The sequence below is a fragment of the Apteryx mantelli genome, chromosome 5 (assembly GCF_036417845.1).
Source record: "Apteryx mantelli isolate bAptMan1 chromosome 5, bAptMan1.hap1, whole genome shotgun sequence".
Taxonomy (NCBI): domain Eukaryota; kingdom Metazoa; phylum Chordata; class Aves; order Apterygiformes; family Apterygidae; genus Apteryx; species Apteryx mantelli.
The window spans coordinates 37,438,873-37,459,606 of record NC_089982.1 but is presented as its reverse complement, the minus strand read 5'-3'; the positions used below and the strand labels follow the sequence as shown (position 1 = coordinate 37,459,606).

Genomic DNA, 20,734 nt, shown 5'->3' with positions numbered 1-20,734 from the left:
TACACAATGCCACCACACTTTCCGCATAAGACACTACTGAACCCCTTCAGGCTAGGCCTTGGAGCACAGGTTGAAATAATAGTGGGAGAAGAACCCGCCATTTCCTAGGACAAGGGAAGAAAACTTAGTTTGCTTGCTGCTCATTTCCAACAACAATGCAGGAAAAAACAAAGAAAAGAAAAAGAAAGGAAGAGCTCTCTTAAACCTGGATAAGCAAGTTTTAAGAAAAACCCTACTGCTTCATTTGAGTTTCCAAGGAAGCTTGTGAGGTGAAACAGGGCCATGTGGAGGTAAGAAGATGATTTACAGGATGGTGATGCAAAGGTGAATCGTTGCTTAGAAAAAAAGACAATTTAGAAAGGACAGAGAACCAAAGAGTTGGCTGGGAAGCAAAATGAGGGCCACAGACAACACTCAGTGGTGGCAGATGTGAGGGCTGTACAGCAGACAGGTGAAGACAGACCCAGAGAAGTTCTTGAGGTGGTTTTCTTAGAGGTACACTTTGGGATTTTTCCTTGGTATAGCCTACAGCTGTCTGACATAGTGAATACTTCTCCCAGCTTGTAGATGAAAGGTACAACTTTTCAGAAGCATCTAAAGAATTTAGGAGCCTAATTTGCACCGCAAGTTCCATAGAAATGTGACCTGAAATTAATTAGACACCTGGGGGTATTACCTTTTCTCTTGCAATCTCTGAGAAAGTGCATTTGAAAATAAGGATGTGATTAATTGGAGCACCCCAGCACTATGGATTTACAACTAGCAGGAGCATTAATTTATAGATGCATTATTTCTGACTTTCATTTCTTTAGATTTCCTGGGGTTGCTGCTGGTTCCTTTCCTGGACAAAGAGGTTTACGGCTTTCTTGAACTAAACCTCTCTTTATGTAGAGACAACTACAGCACACTGGAAGCACAATTATGCTACTAAGATAAGATGAAATGCGGTGGTGATGCACCAATTCATCATGTTTGGGTTCTTCTAATGAAGCCCGTTACTCTCAGATGAGAATTTTCTCAAGCAGTTAGTCACCAGCAGACAGCTTTCCTGTTACTGCTTTGTTTTCTGCAGCTGGTGAATAGTCTGGTCCTCCCCTCACCATCCCAAAAGTGCAATATTAGGAAAAGCCAACACCTAATTTAAAAGTAAACAAACCGTATTTAACTTTCCCCTTAACCACAAAAAAACAACAAAAAAGCAAACAGCTTTCCAGAGCAAGCCAACCTTTTTCATTAAAAAATTGACAAAAACAGCCTGCTGTCCTTTTAATACTACTGAAAGATACTGAGTACCTTTCTTTAGCTTATTAAAATAAGCATAAAAATAAACTACACATTAATTACAGCTTGCATAGAAACATTTTGTTTTGTACTTTGTGCAAATCTGACTCAATAAGGCTTGCTTGAGAGTTTAGGCAGCAATGTAGTAGTTATCAAAGAATGCTGAGAAACTGCAAGGAAAATTCCAGGCAGTCAGCAATCCACATCCACTTACACAGTTCATTTGACTTCAAAGACCAACAGCTGAGAGCTGCAGATCTGTCCACAACATAAGGCAATATGGTATGTGTTGGGTCCAGCACCTGCTTTCAGCTAGTCATGGGTTTAACACACATAAGACCACTTGAATTCAAAAACAAGAGCCCCCAGTTAAAAAGGACTTCAGTGGTGGATCGGTAAGAACCCCCATTTCAGGGAAGAGGGATGGGAGGGAGAAGGGCAAAGACATGGAGAAGCATGACCCTTCGCATAAAGGGGTTTTGTGCAGATTTTGTGTATATCGCTCTACCTGAAGCTTTCCCCATGGAGCAATGCTTTTCCAGAGCAAACTGCCTTGTAGCAGGCTATTAGAACAGTATTTCTGGAACAGAAAAGTAAAACATTTGCCAGTCCATGACTGTCTGTTGCAGAAATTCAACAGGAATCTGTGACACTAAGGAAGGATGGCTGTGTAAAAAGGAAGAGATGAATTAGGAAGCTGCAACAACAGCAGTATCAGAAATATCTCAAATAAGTTACGTAGCACAGAGGGAAATTATAAGGCCTAATATAAGATAACATGGAATAATATTCTGCCTCTTTCCTCCCCCTCCAAATCAAGTATTTTCAGGAAATATCAAAGTACAACCTTCTTCTGTAAGCAGCTTTGCATTAAAACCTTGTTTAAAAGCTTTTTAAAAACATATTTGAAAAAAGATGCTAGTAATAATCCTCAAAATCCCCCAGTATTTTGTAACATAAAATGGAATGTTCCTGCGCCAGCGCTGCCAGCTCCTTCAGGAACTCCGGGAAAAGGGCAGCTGCGAGTACGGCATTCCTCACGTGCGCGGGAAGGCTGGGAAGAGCCAGGCCTTTCTTTCCTTTATGTCCCAGGAAAGGCTGGAGTACAGCCGGAGAAGCTTCGGAGAGGCCCCTCCCTTTCCCTGTGCTGCTGTCGTGCTGGACATTACCTAAAGCCAGGAGGAGAGGAAAAAAAGACTCAATATATGTAGCATACGTAGTATTTGTACAGTGACCATACCCAGTTTACGAGGGTTGTGTTTAGAGCTGTAGTTTGCAATACCCAGACTGTGCAGGGAGATACTCCACTAATCCAACATTTTAAAGTTCTATATGGCCCAATTCTACTGCATTTTTTATTAGCCATCTTTTCCTAGGTTATGTATTATTCAATTCCAGCTCCGATGAAAGAAATATGTGGGCAGTCAAGGAATCATGGGAAAGAATAGTATGGATTAACCTTATGAAATAAGAGTCAGATAATATCTACCATCTAAACCCAGCATGGTTTTCTCGATTTAAAATGATACTGTATTCTAGCCCTCCCCTGGATCAAAGTATCATTTGGACTTTACTTTTCTCTCTCTTTCTCCCTCCTCCCCTCCATTAATAATTGTGAAAATACATTTGAGGCCTGAGCTGGCAAACCATCACGAGAATTTGAGTAAGTTAGTAACTAAGGGAAAAACTGCTTGAAAATTTGACTTTGCTACAACTCTAGTCCCTGCCAACTTTCACTCCTTGTCATCAAGAAATAAACATTAAAAAAAAAATAAAAATAAAAACCACCACGTGTTCCCCACAGCACAGCCAGCTATATGATATCTCCTGCAGAGTTCTGAGGATCAGGCAGGGCTCAAGCAGCAGAATGTATGGAATGGCAGTGACAGCAGCACTTAAATTTCAATCAATCGCTCCTCGTTTCAACCTGGAGCAGAACTGCACTTTAATTAAATGACATTCTGTGTAGCTAAAAAGGTGAAAAAATTTAACATCCATAGAAAGAAATATTTCTTCATTTCTTTTACAAAGAAAAATTAACTTGCAGAACTCCCTGCCACAAGCTGCCAGTGAGACCAAGAGCTTAGTCAGATAAAATTCTGCATAACCTAACAGGGGGTGTTCTCATCAGCTGTGTAATTCTTAAAAAAAGTGATATTAGCTCACCATTCTGCAGGCAGTAAAACAAACACACTATGTCACTACATTAAGAAAAGGTTTCCCTTAACGGGCATGTAGTTTATGTTATTCAGTCTCAGGTTACCTGTGCCTTCTTCTGAAGCATCTGGAAGCAGCTAATGCAAGGACTCTGGCATGGATGAGCCTCGCTCAATGTAGCAAAGCAATTCTTGTGTTCAATAGCTCTGCACTTTTTTTCCTTTTATGAAGTCCTTCTAAGGCACTGAGGAATTACTGTACACTTTCAAACGTCGAAAGAAATTTTAATCTTAATCATCTAGCAGAGTTGTACTTTTCTGGAGTTTCAAAAAACCTCTCCAACTCCAGACTCATCAATCATTCATACTGTTATTCTACAAATTTCTATCTACTAGACACAGAGTAGGGGAATTTCAGTTCTGTGGAAAATTCTGACTATGGGAAGAAAAACAACCTAAATTATGAATTACAATGAAAAGATGAAGTTTTGAGCTTCCCTTGAGGGGTTATTATTATTATTATTATTTTTTAAGATTTTATAACACTGTCAAAACATTTCATAATTATTTTAAATACTTTAGGGTCAATAAAACCAGAATGCTAGTATGCTGTCAAAGTTAGTTTAGGTTTTGTTTTTAAACTCTTCCTTTCAAAAGGCAAAATTGACACATTTCCACAAAAACCTTTTGATTCAGACTAAACCACTTTAAAAATACCCAAACAAACAAGAAAAAAAAACAAACCAAAAAACCCCACCAAACACACAGAAAGCTAGTCTAGGGACCAGAGATTTGATTCTTTCTTCGCCTGAGCTTGTCCACTTCTTTCTAGGGTCAGGATGCAAACTGAATCACACAACTGAGAAACTGAGAACTCTCAGGACATTGTTACCAGTGTGCTAAAGGAAAGGCAGCGTCTCATATGGGATCTGGATCATGGCAGCTCTACATATCTAGGCCTAACCCAAACTACTGGTTAAGCAAACCATATACTACTGCAAGCAGAAAATTAATCGTTCATTTCTGCTAGAAGATTTTTGGAGACTGTCACTGTCATGAGAAAGAAAATGCTTTGGAATATTTCTATTTTATATTTGTGCTATTCAATAAGTCTGGCTTCCATTTTTCAGGCCTAAATTCTGTAGGAGGCCAGTTATGCTCAGACTTGCAGGGAAAACTGTTTGGGGTTATTTATCACTTCCACTGGCAAAAGAACCCCAGAGAAGCTTTATATTAGCTTTAATGCAACAACCTTTGAGTATCATGCAAGCAACCGATAGGATCTCCCCATTCTGCTTCATTTACCATTAGTATAATTGTTCCCACCTTGCATTTCTTAATTGACCTTGTACGTGTTGATGGACTAGTGAGGCAACTTGCCCCAAGAATTAGAGTTTGATTGCTGGCTTCGCTAGTCTGGCTGGGAGCCAAATCTGTAGTTATCCAGACATTTATTTACTCCCTACCCATTTCTCAAGAGGTGCATTTTTTACAGTGGCTGCCACAAAACAGAAGAAAATGTACCAGCAGGGTGACTAAGCAGCCTCTGTTTCAAGTTCCTAAATAATAACCAGTATGAGGGGACCTGGCAAATTCTAAAGCCCACAAAAACTGATGTAAAATAGGAAGTACAAATAAATACCAAAATCACTGACTATTTTACTTAACTGGGGTATGACTAACCAGCACTGAAACCTCTGAAGTGTAATGCTTGCGAGTTTACTCAGATGAATGAATTTCCACTGGGGATACTTTATATAAAGTTTTTATTGCCAGTACCTGAAAAAAGGACGTTAGATGTTGTCTCCTAATCTTGTCTCCCACATAGCAGCTACAATATCTTCTAATTGTAAGGCTCTCTAATCTATGGCACCAGAATGTAGTGCCTCAACCCCTACTGATATTTGCAATAAACAGCTCATTTATAGCATGCACCTTCACAGACTAATTCTTCCAGAAGCAGCCTTGGTGAGACTATAATTTTGCAGACTAGATGTACTGCAAATCTTAGAAACACATACCGGGCTGACTAGTAACTAAGAAAATTATTATTCAGAGCCTTGAAAAATGAAAATACAATTAAAGAGGCATATAGAGTGTCCTGCTTTCCACACCTCTGGAAATCCCCAACAAGTATCATCTCCACAGAGGTCTAGGCAGAGTGGGATGATCACCATCTATTCCAAATGATCAATAAGAACACCTCTCTGCAGACTCTCTCAAACCCTATAGCGGAGTAGGTAATAACTGTGGTCGCTGTACTCATCAAATTCAAAGCATTCCCATCACGTGGGAAGTCAGCTTTCAATGGAAACAGGCAGCCACGGCTGAGTGCTCAGCAGCAACCCCAGAACGGGGCGTGTTTCCAGGTCAGGGCCCCCAACACTGCCAGTCGCCCAGTTGCCTCTGAAAATGCCTCAGTTAGAAAGCAAGATTCCCCAGTTTGTTTGTTTATTTATATTAACTCCCCCATTGCAGTGCGAATACTGATAGCTGCGAAGACAGGCGTAGCACACCCTGCGCTTGGGAAGCAGCTGATGTTATAAGAGTCAGCTGGACCCTGGGCTCGTTGGAGTCGGGCCTGTTTAACTCCTCGGCGCTCTTCAAGTGTCCTGGCTGGTGCCCCTCATTTATTGTTGTGTTTTATGCTTTCACTCAACAGAGTGCATTCAATGTTTTCTGGCTCATATCTACCTCCCTTAGTAGCAGCCTAATGCATGATATGAGGCCTTATTCAACTGTTGCAGAAATAAATTCATTCTGGACTTCTATCCTCCCTAACATTTATAAATGAAAAACCAATACTAGCTGAAGGTCAGGCTAAAAATAAAACAAAATCACGCACATATGCCACCTTACCTTACGCCTTGAAAGCAAGTTTGTTTACTGCCAAACTGACAGTGAGCCAAGCAAGAACTGATTTTGTTACTCTTTGGACAGGCATTTTCTGTAGCAAAGACATAATAAAAGCTTCTAAAGAGCAGAGAATATCCAACTAGAACTATATATTGTGGCCTACTGAGGATCATCAGTTTAAAGTCAGAAGTGTACTTCTGATTAACGATATTCATAAAGCACCACACCTATTTTTAATCATACTGTAGAAAACAAGAGAGGTAACCAGTGAGTCATTGCCCACAGCACTCCTCTGTGCTGTGAGTACGGTTAATATTTACCTTTGGTCAGCAATTCTTCAGCCGCATCAGATGCGTCCACACGAAAAAGTAAGTACTGTTGGGCTTGCAGGAGAAGACCTGGGAAGTCTTTTTCGATGGAAGCAAAATGTTCAATTTTATTTTTCACAGATGCCAGCACCTGCCAAAACAACAGTAACAGTTACTTTTTCCTCCCTTGAGCCCAATGCAGCCATAGTCTGAATACTCAGGCCTTCTCTAGCTGCATTAAAAGAGAGTTATGACCAAAGTTATGGTCAGACAGAATTTCCAGTTCTTCGCACAGATATAACTAACACATCAAAATGAGATGAGAGAGGCTCTCAGACAGGTGGAAGAACAACAGGTGGAACTGAAATCAGCTACAGTAAAGTTAAAAAAAAGACACCAAAAATACTGTTCCAGTTTGGAATAGGCATGACTAACGCTTGTGATCAGGTACCTGATAAAGTGACCGTACACTAGGCTGAAATACCATGTTGGCGTTGAGCAGAAAGGAGCGAAGAAGAGGCTGTGGATAACTTGCCAGCTGAGTAATAATCCCAATAAGCAGCAAATTTACATGCAAGGAATTCTCCAGCATGTTCTCCAGCTTTGACAGCACTACGCTGATAAATGGTCCTGCAAGAAAGGAGGAGGAACCAATGGTTTTGTTTATTCACGGAAGAAAAATCTTAAAATCCAAGAAATAAGCATTTAAGAGGAATTTTGATCATCATAACCAGCCAAATCAGACCTCCTACCTGCTAATTAAGGCCAGCAGGGGGAAAAAACAAAATATATCTGAACAGACAAAATACACAGAGTTAACAGGAGGTGTTAAAAACTATCATGACCAAAAGCACTTCACCTAGCTAGCTAATCAGTTTACATTAATGGCTTACTAAACATGCACAAGTATTCTACTTTATATGAGCAAATAAGGATTTAGCCTAATGTGTTATGGCTTACTCCCCTTGAAGTTAATTGGAAAGGTGCCACTAATTTCAATGCAAACAGAATCTGTCCTTTTTACTGCTGTTGTGCCTTAATTCCACAGAAGGCCTGGGCAAAGCAAATTCGAGCTGGGTTCCTTGTCTTATCAAAATTGTGGTGTTCTAAAGAAAACATGAAAACCCTACTCTAAACATAGAAACAAAACCTGTGATAGTTCACATCTCAACAAAAGGCATTTTCAGCACCGCGAACAGTCACACAAAGCACGAAAGACATAAGAACAGATTTATAAGCAAAAGTATTGGTAGATGTAGGCTTTATCATATAAATGTCACCACTAAACAATAGCTTTAGTTTGTGTATTCATTTTGCAGGATAATCACTGAAATATGGAACCATTTACCATGAAAGTGCATAAACCCTTCATGCTCAAGCTTAAGAAACCTTTGCCAAGCTGAGCATGACTTTAACCAAATAATAATGGATTTCAATACATACTGCTAGACAGTAGAGCAGGGGACTTGCTTGAGGCAATCTGTAAAAGTGACCTAATCACAAATAAAACATTACGATCAGCCCTTGCCCAAAGCCAGTCCCACTACACTATTCTGACTGCGTAAAAGCTTGGGAAACCCTGCAGAAGAGCCTCGTGATGGCATGGCTGCCGTATTGCTAACTTTGAACACCACAGCCCCGGTCCCTGGCAGAAGATGGATGCTAGGGGCATTTCTAGGGTGGAGAAGGTGGCTAAAACCCAATCATGTTCCAGCTGCCCCCAACTAGTGATCAGCCTTTCAGGGCACAGTTTAGACCAGCCTTATGTGGCTGCTGCAGAGGCCAAAGCAAGTCTGGGCCAGCGTGACAGCGAGGACCAAATCAGAGGTGCCTGCACTGCCACTTCACCTAACAGAGCATCACTAGAAGTTGAAGTCTATTATGTTTTACAACTAGTGCGAGCGCAAAGCGAGCACTCCCTTGAGACCTGTCCATCACTGCTAACACCAGCACAGCTCTGCTCACACAGAGAGGCAGGAGGGCCAGCGCAGACAAGGCTTTATGTGGCTCCTACCTTTATGCGCCATGACAACAGTCAAAGTGGAATCGGTATTGTACTCTGGAGGAATCCTCCCTGCCTGGGTACCCAACACAGCAGCCTAGAAACATGTTGTTGAGATATACAGTTTCTCCTGTCCTGGTGTAACCTCCTGTTTCCCCCTCCCGTGTTCATGGAGGCGCTTGCACAGAGCTCCTGAGGATCACAGTGCAGGGGGAGCTTTAGAAAGAAGCATTCCCAGAGAAGGAGTTGAGATAAATCACAGTTTCTCTATTCCAGGTCACACATCAGATCTGAGTAGATAAAGCTGAAGCTAGATGTTTGTAACAAACACTGCATGCCACTCCAAGAGATGTTACCAAAATACATAAATAAAACTCTCTCAGTGGTAGGGTGACTTTTTCAAGAAATCGTCAAAATAAAAATCCAAGCAACTAAGCAGAGTTGTAAGGAACAGGGTAAACAGATCAGAAGTCAAAAAAAATACTCCTTTCCTGTCTACGCATCTTCCTGCGTATATAAAGCACTGATTTATGCAAATAAATAGAAGAAAGGAGTTTGATGCACTATATTTCTGTTACTGAACATCACATTCTTCCTTGTTCAGGGGCAAATAGAAACAATTGTGTTTAATGCTTTTAAATTAGACATAGACACCAATGGAACCAGGGCTACATCCACATACTAACATTTTCTCCATAGATCCATGGAGCTGGACAAGAGCATCTTTGCATTGCTGAGACCTACCGGGTGCAGACACCTCTACCTGGTTATTTGATTCTGCATCAAGAAGCCCCATCCCATGACAATATCCCAAAACAGTGAAAGCAACAGAAAATCCTAATTCCATATGTCTATATACATAACATAGCACTCCAAATCCCATGTCACTATATTTGAAGGATACTGCAGTCTCACATTTCCAAGGTATTTTTATGAGCATTCTCCTTACTGGCAATCACTAAGACAGCCATTAAAAAAAGGTGAGGAGCCAAAGAGTCAAGTGTGTTGTGGGGAACAAACAGCAAGGCTTTGAGGTTTTTTTTGTTTTTGTTTTTTTTAAAGGAACAAATGCAGGAAGGTACTGGATGAAGAATGAAAGACTCAGGAACAACATTTTTGAGCTACATTTGACAGTGAGTAACAGGAAACAAAAAGGTTTGAATGTGATTAGCTTCTGGTACAAGCAAATTACCATCACAGCAAAAGCAGCAAATGAATTGGAAAAACAGGTTGAGTTTTTCAAATAATTAAGAGAGTGCCAGGCATGCTGGCCAAAGCCGAGCCAGAAGAGACTGCATTCCAGTGGATAAAAATGAATGTTTCCCCCTTCCTTCCAAATGAACTAGAAGTCAGCTTATAGAGGTTTTGCTCTGCGTGAGAAAATCTAGATGCATTTTTTATTTGCATTACTGTGCTCTAATTAAAGATCAGGAGCTTGCAGTACAAGGAGCGGTACAAACGCAGATCAAAAATACATCTCTGACCCCCAGTACCACTCTGCTTCTTGAATGGTTTAGACCATCCAGAAACCAAACTTTAACTGGTGTCTGGCATAAGACAGAGAAGTGTGCCAACAGTGAGGGCAGCCCTGACATTTGGACAACAGGATGCCGGGACAGTGCTTGCAGACAGGCATGCCCAGAAATGGCACCAGTGCTGCCACCTGGTGCTAAAATGTGAAATAGCAGAGAGAAAAAATGGCAACATGACACCACAGCTCAGCATCAGAGGTACAAGCCACCACAAATATTTCGGAGGTAACCTGGGTAGAACAGTTACTCCATTCCCCTTTCAATAGGGGACTTTTATCCTAGGATGATGGAGGTCTGGCATGCAAGCAACATAATCCCATCTCAAGATTTTAAACAATTACAAAAGAAAAAGCGGCCAAAAAAGAACTGAGCAACCACCATTTGCTGTCACTACACCAATTGCTCTACTTTTATGTTCCACCTCTTTCATTCTCCTTGGGCCAGCCTCAGCTACATGGGCTGTACCCTGTTTAGTGCCAGGACTGTTCCTTGCTCTATGCAATTGTGACTTGCGCTGCCCAGTGGGATCTCCTTTGGCCACCTTTCATCACCGGACCTTGATTTTTGTTAAGTATGTAACTAACAGGACATTCCACCTGTAAAAGGAGCAATCTGGCTTCTGGCAGCATGCTTGGGAAAGAAATCCTCGTTTGGTCCAAAGAGAGATGACATGCTTTCTTCAGAAGGAGTGTCTGCTGAGAAATTCTCAAAGTCCTCCTCCTCTTCTGCTGGAGACATGGGACCAGGAGTGCCCAACTTCTGTTCCTCCAAGTTCACACTGTTTGGATCTAGTTCCTTAATAATTTTGTCATACTGTGCAATGAAATCCTCACCATCTGTGCTCAGCAGTCTTATGTTTAAGTTACGATCTGTCGCCTGAGGAGCAGGTTTCAGCTCCAAGTCGGGCTGTGGATCAACCTCAATCATTTTCTGGTTTGTTTGTTCTTTTGTTATACCTTGAGTCAAGCTTGATTTTCTCTTGCTGTGTTCATCCAAGTCCATTTCCAGCTGGCTGTTTGCAAGAGGCCCATTGTTAACAGTCTGGCTTTCGGCTTGATGTTTTCTGGCTACATTTAAAGTTTTCTTCTCAGAGTTGTCATCATCTTGAGCATCCTTCTGGGCACATAATCTGTAAACTATAACATCATCCTGAAAGTCTGATTCCTCTATGTAAGATCCTTTGGTGAGCATGATTGCATTTTTCTTCATCTCTTGAATATGTTTTGGTGGCTCTGCAGGTAGCTGCATTTCTGTGCTTCCCTGATCATCATACAGGCGGGGTGAGCTCACATCAGAACCAGCAGAAATGCCTGTGTCATAGCTATCATCCCATTCTAGCTCCAGCTGCATCTTCTCACTGAACGGAGTTATTTGAGAGGAGCTACACATGCTAGGTGTCCTTTGCTGGAGGTGAAACATGGGGTGTTCCACATCTTTATTGTTCTCAGCAAGCGTTTGGATAAAGGTGTCTGGATCAGGATTTTCTCCATCATAAAAGGCAGACCAAACCTTGCAGTCTTTCATACACTGAAGGATGGCTTCTTGAGCTTCCCACAGGTACTGCAGGTAGCTGATGTCCACAGCTCTTCCATATTCCACAATGCAGTTGGATTCAGAAGTACCTCTGCAAGAATCTGAAAGTAAATAAGAAAATTATTCATACCATGAAACAATAAAACAACTGAAAAGTTCTCTAGCAAAGCGGTCACTAAAACATGGCAAGCGGAGTCTTTAGCCTCATACATCCAGTAAGGCAGGAAGATCAAAAGCACAGAGATTGAGAGATTTATTCATAAATCACACATGACTTGTTCTTACTGCAAAATCAGCACTGTAACTCAGGATTTCTGAGAGACCAGCCCACACTCAATCCTTAAGACAATAGTGACCTCTGAAGCAGCAAGAGTAACAGTCATGTGTCTCTATATTGTTTCCCTGAATGCATATTCAACTTGGAAAGCTGTAAAATAAAGTTTCAATAGACCTGGACACATGGAAGGAATTAAATAAGCTTTCCAGTCCAGCCTAATTGCCCAGTACATTGTTGCTCACTACATTCCCCTCCCTTCTGCCCCTCCAAATGGGCTGCTACCAAATCAAACTCAGTTCGTGATCTAGTGTTTACCTGAGCACCAAATACCTTTAGTTTGTGCTGCCTTTGTCCAGAGGATATAGGCTTTTTCTTGGCTTTCAAGACGCAAGGTGATCCCAGTGGAGCAGCAGACTGGCGTGAGAGCAAGCAGTTTAGCAGCAGATACTGAATAACAGTCTCTTTCTTTCACAGCCCATCGCTGGCTCAACATCATGTGGTTACATGGGATCAGATACCTGAAACAGCAGAGCCTAGCATTACTCCATCGTCCTTTCATGTTTGAGAAAGCAACAACATACAAAATCTTTTTCCTACCTTCCTTCTCTCTCTAAATTAAAAGATATAATATCTTGACAGTGATCTAAATTCTAAACCTTTCAAGAGCATGACACCCTGACTCCTTACAGTGTGAGACTAAGGTTTGACGAGGAACTGTCAAGTAGAGTAGATAGATTAGCTGCATCAGAATGGGGAAATAAACAGTCCTTTGCAGGTCGGAGCAAACCTGCTGTAGGAAGAGGTGAGGGAAGATTAGGTTGTGCAAATGCCAATGGCTAGCAGAGCGGTTTGGTCCCAATATGAATGAGTTACATCCCCAAATCCTTATTTTAATTGTTTTTCTGCAAAATCCAGAGTCAGTTTACATGTGCCAGGCAAGCAACCAGCAAAAGGGAAGGAAGAGCTGTCAAGGTGTTTTACTGCAATAGATGAAGACTGAGCTCTGGGGCAGAGGAGGGGATGGCTATGGGGAGGAGGAATAGAGGAAGCACATTCTTATGTTTAACTTTCTTAGAGCACTTTTGTTTAACATTTTTAGAGCACTTCATTAAGAGCCTGAGTGTTAACTAGGCTGATATTTTGCCATTTAAAATGAAAACAAATTATAAAAGATTCCCTAAATAAACAAACAGAAGACTAAATACAGCATTCAACTCTGTTAGCAGGAAAGCCCTACCATACTTAAGTTCACAGCGGTCCTAACAACATTCTCAGGCACAACAGCCAGAACTACAGCAAATCTCACCTTAATGCCTGTGGGTAGAGGGCAGACAGATATCTGAAACATCCACATGTTCTACAGTGTTAAAAGTCTGATCTAGTTCCACTAGTACATCTCAATAAAAAAAAACAATTCTAACCTTATACACCCATCAAAAATATAATTGAGTATTCTTACGCAACCCAGGCAACAATCAGTTAAAAACAAAAAAACCCAATGTATTTAGTACATTACATAATAATCTGTGTACAACGGTTTAAGAATTTGAAATATTCCTGTGTGAGAGAGGAATCAAAGAAGTCAAAAAAACAACAAAAAAGGTAGAAGCTGTGAACAAGTATATTGCTCTGTATCACAGTGTACAATACACAAGAGAAAACATGCAGGAGAGAAGAATTATACATTTAGAACCAGGGAATAAGCAGTTTGGAGGTGATAAATATATTCTTGGCTTGTCTTCTCTCACTTTTATACAAATAAATCACAAAAATAAATCTGTTGTGTCTGAAGATGGTGGGATGTAAATCACATTTCTTCAGGCCTGGTGTACTTTTGTCAAAATCTTAAATATTCTCATCTCTCTAGTTGCTTGGATTTGTTCTCTCGTGGAGAATCCTCATCTAGTCCCACATCCATAGGCTTACTGGAGACTATATGTCTCAGAATTAGGATGGAAAAAGGCAAAAGGAGTTTGGGCTTTACCTTAAAACTAGCTGTAACATCACATCTTCACAATGTAAGCCAATGAGCGTTCTGAACAATGCCAAAGAGACCACACAGAGCTGGAAAATGATAAATACAGTTAGTTTTTGATCTGGAAATTGTACCTTTCCAATCTTCCCTGCATTCTGCATTGCAGAATGGCTCAGCCAACATAATGCTTTACAAGACATTGCAAGTATGCTATTTCATTTTGTCAGCACCCCTATGGGATTTTATAAAGCTGTCTAGAGCTATACATATACCGAGATATATTTCAACAAAATATGTGCAATCTAGAAATTTTCTTTAAAAAAAAAAAAGCTACTTAAAAAGATATCCTTTACAATGAAAAGATATCCTTTACAATGAAAAGATATCCTTTACAAAGGTATTAACTTGTATAGAACTGAAAGCAGTAATTTACCAGTCTTTAATATTTTTCAAAATTTTTTTTCTAATTTAGTAATTTAGTTTAATTCAGCATGAAGTGAACCCTGCAACTTGGAAGATAAAGTGTTACATTTTACCTCTGCTATATAATTTGAATAAGCTAAAGGTCTTTCCTGAAAGAAAACTTACAAAATTTATAATGAAGTTTCTGTTATTTCAGGTATAAGAAATGGTTAGTGTTCTGCACACCAAGAAGTTGAGTGCGTCTATACCTCAGTATTTCCAAACCTATATCTTTGTGTGCTGACGTAGGTCAGGACTAAACAATTCACATTTATCAGAATCATTCCATATGGAACAGTGCTCCCAATCCCATTTTACTCAGCCAACCCAGCATTACAGGTCACTTCAAAGGGTGGGAACCATGGCAAGGCATGAAGCTCCTTTCTATGAGACAAGGAAAAAGGAAAGAAAAATAGGATTCCTCACTGGAACTGCCTGCTTGCCTTTTTGGCAAAGGTCTGATCAAAATATACCCATAGCCAGGTATTTCAGCAGTCACACACTCAGCAGAGGCAAAAATCACATGCCATTCTGTGACAGGCATCTAACTTTTACACGAGCTATAGGACAGACTAGAAACTTGGAATTCTACAGGCTTTTTTGGTCACTAACTAGACATACAACTACTTTGAAAGCTATTGTACAGTACATTTCTAGCTGCTGGACACTTGCTAAACCGAAGAGATGTGTCCAACATAGTAGAGGCGTAGGCCCTAATTTCCAGTTGGTTTTCATGGACCACTGCACCATCACTTCCCCTGCGCCTCTTAGTGCACACTTTCTTAGATACAGTCTCCTGTCTGTTGCTTTTTCCTGGAAACAATATCTCACAGCTGGCTTAGACTCCAGGACCAGGCTGACTCTTCTGAGAACTATTTCTCCAGCTGGGATCTGGAGAAGGGTATAGGTAGCGCTCACCAGGCAGGCACAGAGCGAGGAGAACCAGGAGAGCAGTCAGTGTCTGGCCTACTACGAGGCAAAGCGGAGCTCAAACTTACTGCCCTGCCACCACTCCTGTGAGGAGCCAACAGGAGACGGCTAGTTAGTCCAAGATCTCGAGTCTACAAAAAGAGATGGATTAAGTAAAAGGGAAAGGGAGGAAGAAATAACCAGAAATGGAGTTCTTCATAGGAACATGAGGGCAGAGTTGAAGACCTGTAAGACAAACTTTTGGAAGAAATCAGATCCTTCATGGAAAGGTATGTGTTTGCAGGACGATGCAGGAGGAAGTAGGAATTCTCACTTCCTCTGTGAAATTTACTGAGAGCCAAGTCTAACCATTCTTCATACTGTGAGAGTTCAAAAGACTGCTAGAAATAATCCAAATTACTTTCTTAAATGTTCTTGTATTCAGGGAGTTGCATTTGAGTTTGCAATATGGTTGGAAAGAAAAACAAGAATGCAGGAATCATCTGAAGAAATAAAGCTAGTCTATTTTTGTGTTTCATAAAAAGAAAAACATTGTATCACGAGATAAAGAGGATGGTGTTTTTATAAGTGCTTTTGGTCACCTGTCTGTACATAAATTTAATCCTGTGAATTATTAATGAACATTTTCAGCAATAATAATGTATGCAGCTTTTGTGCTATGGAAACACAAAGAAGGCTGCAGTTCTGGATTTTGCATTTGGCCAAGCTATACCGCAGAAAACCCATTTAGTATCACAGAACCATTTTGGCTGAGATCCTGAGTTGCTTAGGGCTGGAGAATTCTTTACAATTCCCATTTCCTTTGCCTATAGAACAGTAGTTGTGATTAGCAGAGACAACAGCATTTGCATTTTCTGTCAACAGAAGCTATTTTGAGTTTTCAGAGTTAATCCATCTAAGAGATGCAGTAACAGCAGCATGTATTCATACCTGCATGCACTTACATTTCTAAACAAGTTTCAGACAAAGCTACTGTCCCTAATACACAATTTCAACGCACATGCTGGTGTTCTGGCTTCTCCTGTACTAAAACAATATTCTGTATTTCATCCATGAAGCTGTGCATCACACAAGATTCAGCCAAGAGTGCCAGCCAAGAAAAGGCTCAGGAGGGTAGTCCAGTGCAGAGAGTATTTGCTTTTTCTGCCAGAAGATCATCCTGTTAGCAAAGGTATCTCTAGTATCTCCGTCAGCTAGCTCTCCAGCTACTGTGGTGCATTGTGCATATGCTAAGGATGGGCTCACCGTACATTTGAGATAAACCTCAACTATGCAGGGCAATGAAGGCAAAGAAAAGGAAGCACGAATCTGATCACTTGAGCAAGGAAGTGCCTTCTCTTAATCAAGCAAGGAAGCAGACATCACCACATTTAAGCAAACATGCCATAACAATACCTACTTGATTCCTGAGAAATATGTTGGCAATACTGCAGTTCACAACTTGAGCAATTTGGAGAAATTGTTACAGAGCTCCCATCACCTCCCACAAAGATTATTTAAAAACATTGCTGCTTGGGAAAGTTCCAAAGACCGAAAATGCTCCTCACAACCCAAGCATATTTATATATATATCCTACGAATGAGTTATCTATGGCAGCACTAATATAGCAATATGCAGAATAAAAATGCTTCCAAATTGACCTTTAGTTTTCTAGCAGAATCCAGACTCCCAGAAGCCCCTATCTCCCTCTATCCCATTTGCCTGTATGCATAAAGCCACCCCACATGTTCATCAACTTCTCAGTACAAAGGTAGTTAGATGCCAGCTATCTGGACAAAAAAAATGCCTAGATTCCTAGTTAAAAGATCCCCATTGAATATGGGGAATTTCCCATTTAAGTAGTTAACCTACATCCATGCTGGTACATGAACTGCTTCCCTGCTGCTTGCCTTACCCGGAACGGCGTGTTGATTCGGCTTGTAAGTGTATCTAGGATGTGCACATTCTCATGTCGGTGCAGCAAAATAAAACGGAGGAAAATCTTGAGGAGAGCTGGCTCTGAAACACTGCGCAAGAAGAGATCCAGGTATGCAGTAGTAGTCATCACTTCTTCCACAGTCACCTACAAGCCAAAACAAGATAAATGCAAAAATACTGCACACAAAATATCCCTCCATCCTCTCTAACCATACAATACTCGGTGCCCACCCACCCACTCTAAGCTCTCCATAATGCTGCCATAAAGATATTTTGAGATCTTTGTTTTTAAAACTACAAAGTAGCATGCCATTGACTTACTCACAAGGTCAGTGATTTTCAGCATTTTGAACCTGTTTCTCTCTGCCCTGCTCCCCCACCAAAAAAACCCAGACTAGCACCCCAAATCTCTCATATGCTGAAATGCAAAGAGTCAAACCATGCTAGAAACTCCCCACCACCTCTCTGCCCCGTATCAGCTCTTTTCCAACACATTCCTGCCATTCTTTGAAGCATTTTCAGACACCATGAACACCTGCATTTACCACCTTATTAAAAATAAATGACAGAGCAAAATCAAAACACAGTGCAGACTCAGGGTTTCAGATCTTTAAAAAAAGCCTCATGTCTGTGCAGAATTTTGCCACTATCTTCCTCCTTTTTATTCCCCACAGCACCTCAATTCCTCATCTCACTCAAGTTTTTAGAAGTATGTATACGCATACATACACAAACACACAAACGGAAGACAGTCTTCCCTATTCACTATTTGTATATCAAAATTCAATTCAAATATGCAGGTGACATTTGGCTATTGCTTGGATAACCCACACTACTTTACTTAATGCAGTCCTTTGGAGCTTATCTATTGACAGTATGCACTGGCAAGGCACAGAAAATTCCAAAGGCCACCTCTGCCCCACATGCTGCTGTTGCAAAGTCAGCTTTTTAAAAATAGTTACACAGAAACCTAATAAGTTTAAGTGCACAAAGATAAAACCTTAAATACAAGAATCTGCCTATATGAAAGGAAGTATTAAAAATCTTTTGTTTACCAAACTTAGCTGGATAAATGAAAGACCGATTTTATTAAAAAAAAGAATCAAAGCTGTCACTTCAGAGCTAAGAGGATTTAGAAAATACTCAGAAGGGCAGCATTTACGTAACATGCTGTAAATATTAAAATCCCTGTTCTATTATGCTTCATGTTGGCTACGTACACAGTAATGTCATGCTGTAAACATTCCCTTTAAAGCATTTAAGATCACAAGCTGCTTCTGACTAGTTACACAGAACATAGGAATGCTGTATACAGCCTGCAAACCTCATGGAGATGAGGCACTGATGGGGAGAACACAGAGCAGCTCTAAAGTTAAGGTCATTTATTCATTCTCCAAGGCTTCATTCTCATACTTGGCGATAACATCCTTAATATGACCGGTGGACTACTCGCACATTTTGTCTTTAGAAGTAAACCATCAGCAAAGCTGTTACAATCAAATCTTTCACCAGTATGGGAAATATGTGAGTTCACCTTCTTGGCCTATCGCATTAAGTTTGATCAAAATCAAACATTAAGACATAATAGTGAAAGGAAAGGGAAAAAGCACGTTTTCATTGGCTCTGTGAACTTTGTAAAACTAAGTAAACAGCTAGAAACATTTTCGAGATCTGTAGTTACATGTCCAGTGCTACTCAAAACAGAAATGCAAATACAGTCCTTTCAAAGAACATCTATTAACATATACTCTAACTCAGAATACAGTTTATGAATTCACTCCTCTTGTTTCCCCCACAAATGTCAATTAAACAGCATCAAGTTACCAGGCAAAGGAGTCCAAAGGGATGAAGTGCCAGAACTAAGACTGTGACTGTAGCCTTCGCTCAGAGCTTTCACAACTGTAAACATTATCATAAAATGCTTACAAACATGCACGCACACACATTTCTCCATTGGACTACCACCACATTTCAACCACCATAAAGACTTGCTCAGGAAATGAGTTAGCAGTGTGCAATTAAGCAAGTTGTTTCTGGTTGGAGCCGAGATTCATTCTCTGTGACAGTCAAAAGGTGCGGCAACTTCTGGAGTGACAAGGAACGGCTTCTTGACAAAAGCTGTTGACTGCTGCCCTGAGAACCAGCCTTCTTGGGTTTATTTGTTTTTACAGTAGCAAACTGTAAAAAGCAAAAAGCCACAAATCCATAATGTGACATGATAATGACAGTGTACAGTTCACTGGAGAGTTCAAAACCTCTGCCAAGAAAAGGTCAGGCAGCAGTAATACATTTTATGCATCTGTGTCACTTCTCCTTCATCCTCTATGGGGAAAATGAAGCATGCACTTGGCCTGCGGGTTTCTCAAATGTTCAGTGACAGCAGAGGAATTGACTTATGTATATGTATAAAATACTGAAACTGTAAATGAAAGAAAAGTCAGCAGATTCACAAGGGCAGTGACCTTTTTATGAAATCAATGCTCTTTGGGCAACTCATTCCACATTTATATCACTGAGGGAAACCCATATGCTTTTCAGGGTGAGCATCATGAACAAAACACCACAGCAGAGCACTCTAGAGGAAGCCAGCTAGAGACTACTTTAGAAAAGAAATGTTCAATACTGAGATCCTCTTCAGTGCTCCTAGCAGCTTGGGGATTAGATAAAATCACATTTACTGTAGCCAATGCTTCACTAGAGCTAATAGCACCAACTAATGATCGGAAGTCCAAATATTTCACAAAACAGTTACTTATAACCTGGTTAAATCTTAATTGCTTAAACTGAGGTTTTCTGTACAGGATGCCATATCATGCCTAAATTTTAGTTCATCTTGGGAAAGATACAGCTGAATCTGCTTAGCCATTTTCTGAGAAAGCAGCTAAGAAATTGTAAGTTCTCTCAGGATTTAAAATGGGTTCCTGAGAATCTTTTTTCATTTTTCAAGCACTGCCTTACTCACAAATAAGGATCTATATAGCAGCTTGCTGTACAATGCTCAAAGCAGGTAAGTTAATGCCATGCCAAGCAGTTTTAATGCTACCGTGTTGTAAAAGTTCCTGTGTTCTTCCAGTGTGCCACTGCGCACAACCTGCATGTAAGAACCAGCACGGGGCGACCCCTCTACTTTCTAACAAGAATAAACCAAACACTTCTGCATCTGAAGCAAAAGCCACATGTACAGTCCAGGAAAAAGATCCATTAACCTGGCAAGTGGACATTTGTGTTTTTTACCCTGGTACCATATTTTCTTATCTTGCATCCTTGGTTTGTTTCTCCTTTTTTATTATTTCTGACAGCAAGTGTAGCTTCTAAAGACTTGAGACACCAAGATAAGTATTAGAAAAGGCTAATTTTAGCTCCATGAGACTAATTTTCATTTTCCTCAATGCGGTACATGCACCTGCTTCAGAAAAATCCACTGTTTTGCCATTAACTAGAAAAGGACCTTGGAAAAATCAGCCACACTAGGCAAAAGCCAGCCTTGCCAAAAACCCTTGGCAA

At 40.5% G+C, this 20,734-nt stretch overlaps 1 protein-coding gene across 1 annotated transcript in view; it reads right to left on the bottom strand.

The window, feature by feature from the left end:
- Nucleotides 1–2,048: 2,048 nt before the first annotated feature.
- Nucleotides 2,049–20,734, bottom strand: part of FHIP1A (FHF complex subunit HOOK interacting protein 1A) — a 37,449-nt gene continuing 18,763 nt past the window's right edge. Inside the window, exons 5-11 of the mRNA XM_067297116.1 lie at nt 17,208–17,375; nt 13,930–14,009; nt 12,261–12,463; nt 10,732–11,769; nt 7,053–7,231; nt 6,614–6,752; nt 2,049–2,450 (exon numbers count right to left, since the gene is read on the bottom strand). Coding sequence (XP_067153217.1) covers nt 2,200–2,450; nt 6,614–6,752; nt 7,053–7,231; nt 10,732–11,769; nt 12,261–12,463; nt 13,930–14,009; nt 17,208–17,375 — 2,058 coding nt within the window. The 3' untranslated portion in view covers nt 2,049–2,199. The remainder of the gene's footprint in view (nt 2,451–6,613; nt 6,753–7,052; nt 7,232–10,731; nt 11,770–12,260; nt 12,464–13,929; nt 14,010–17,207; nt 17,376–20,734) is intronic.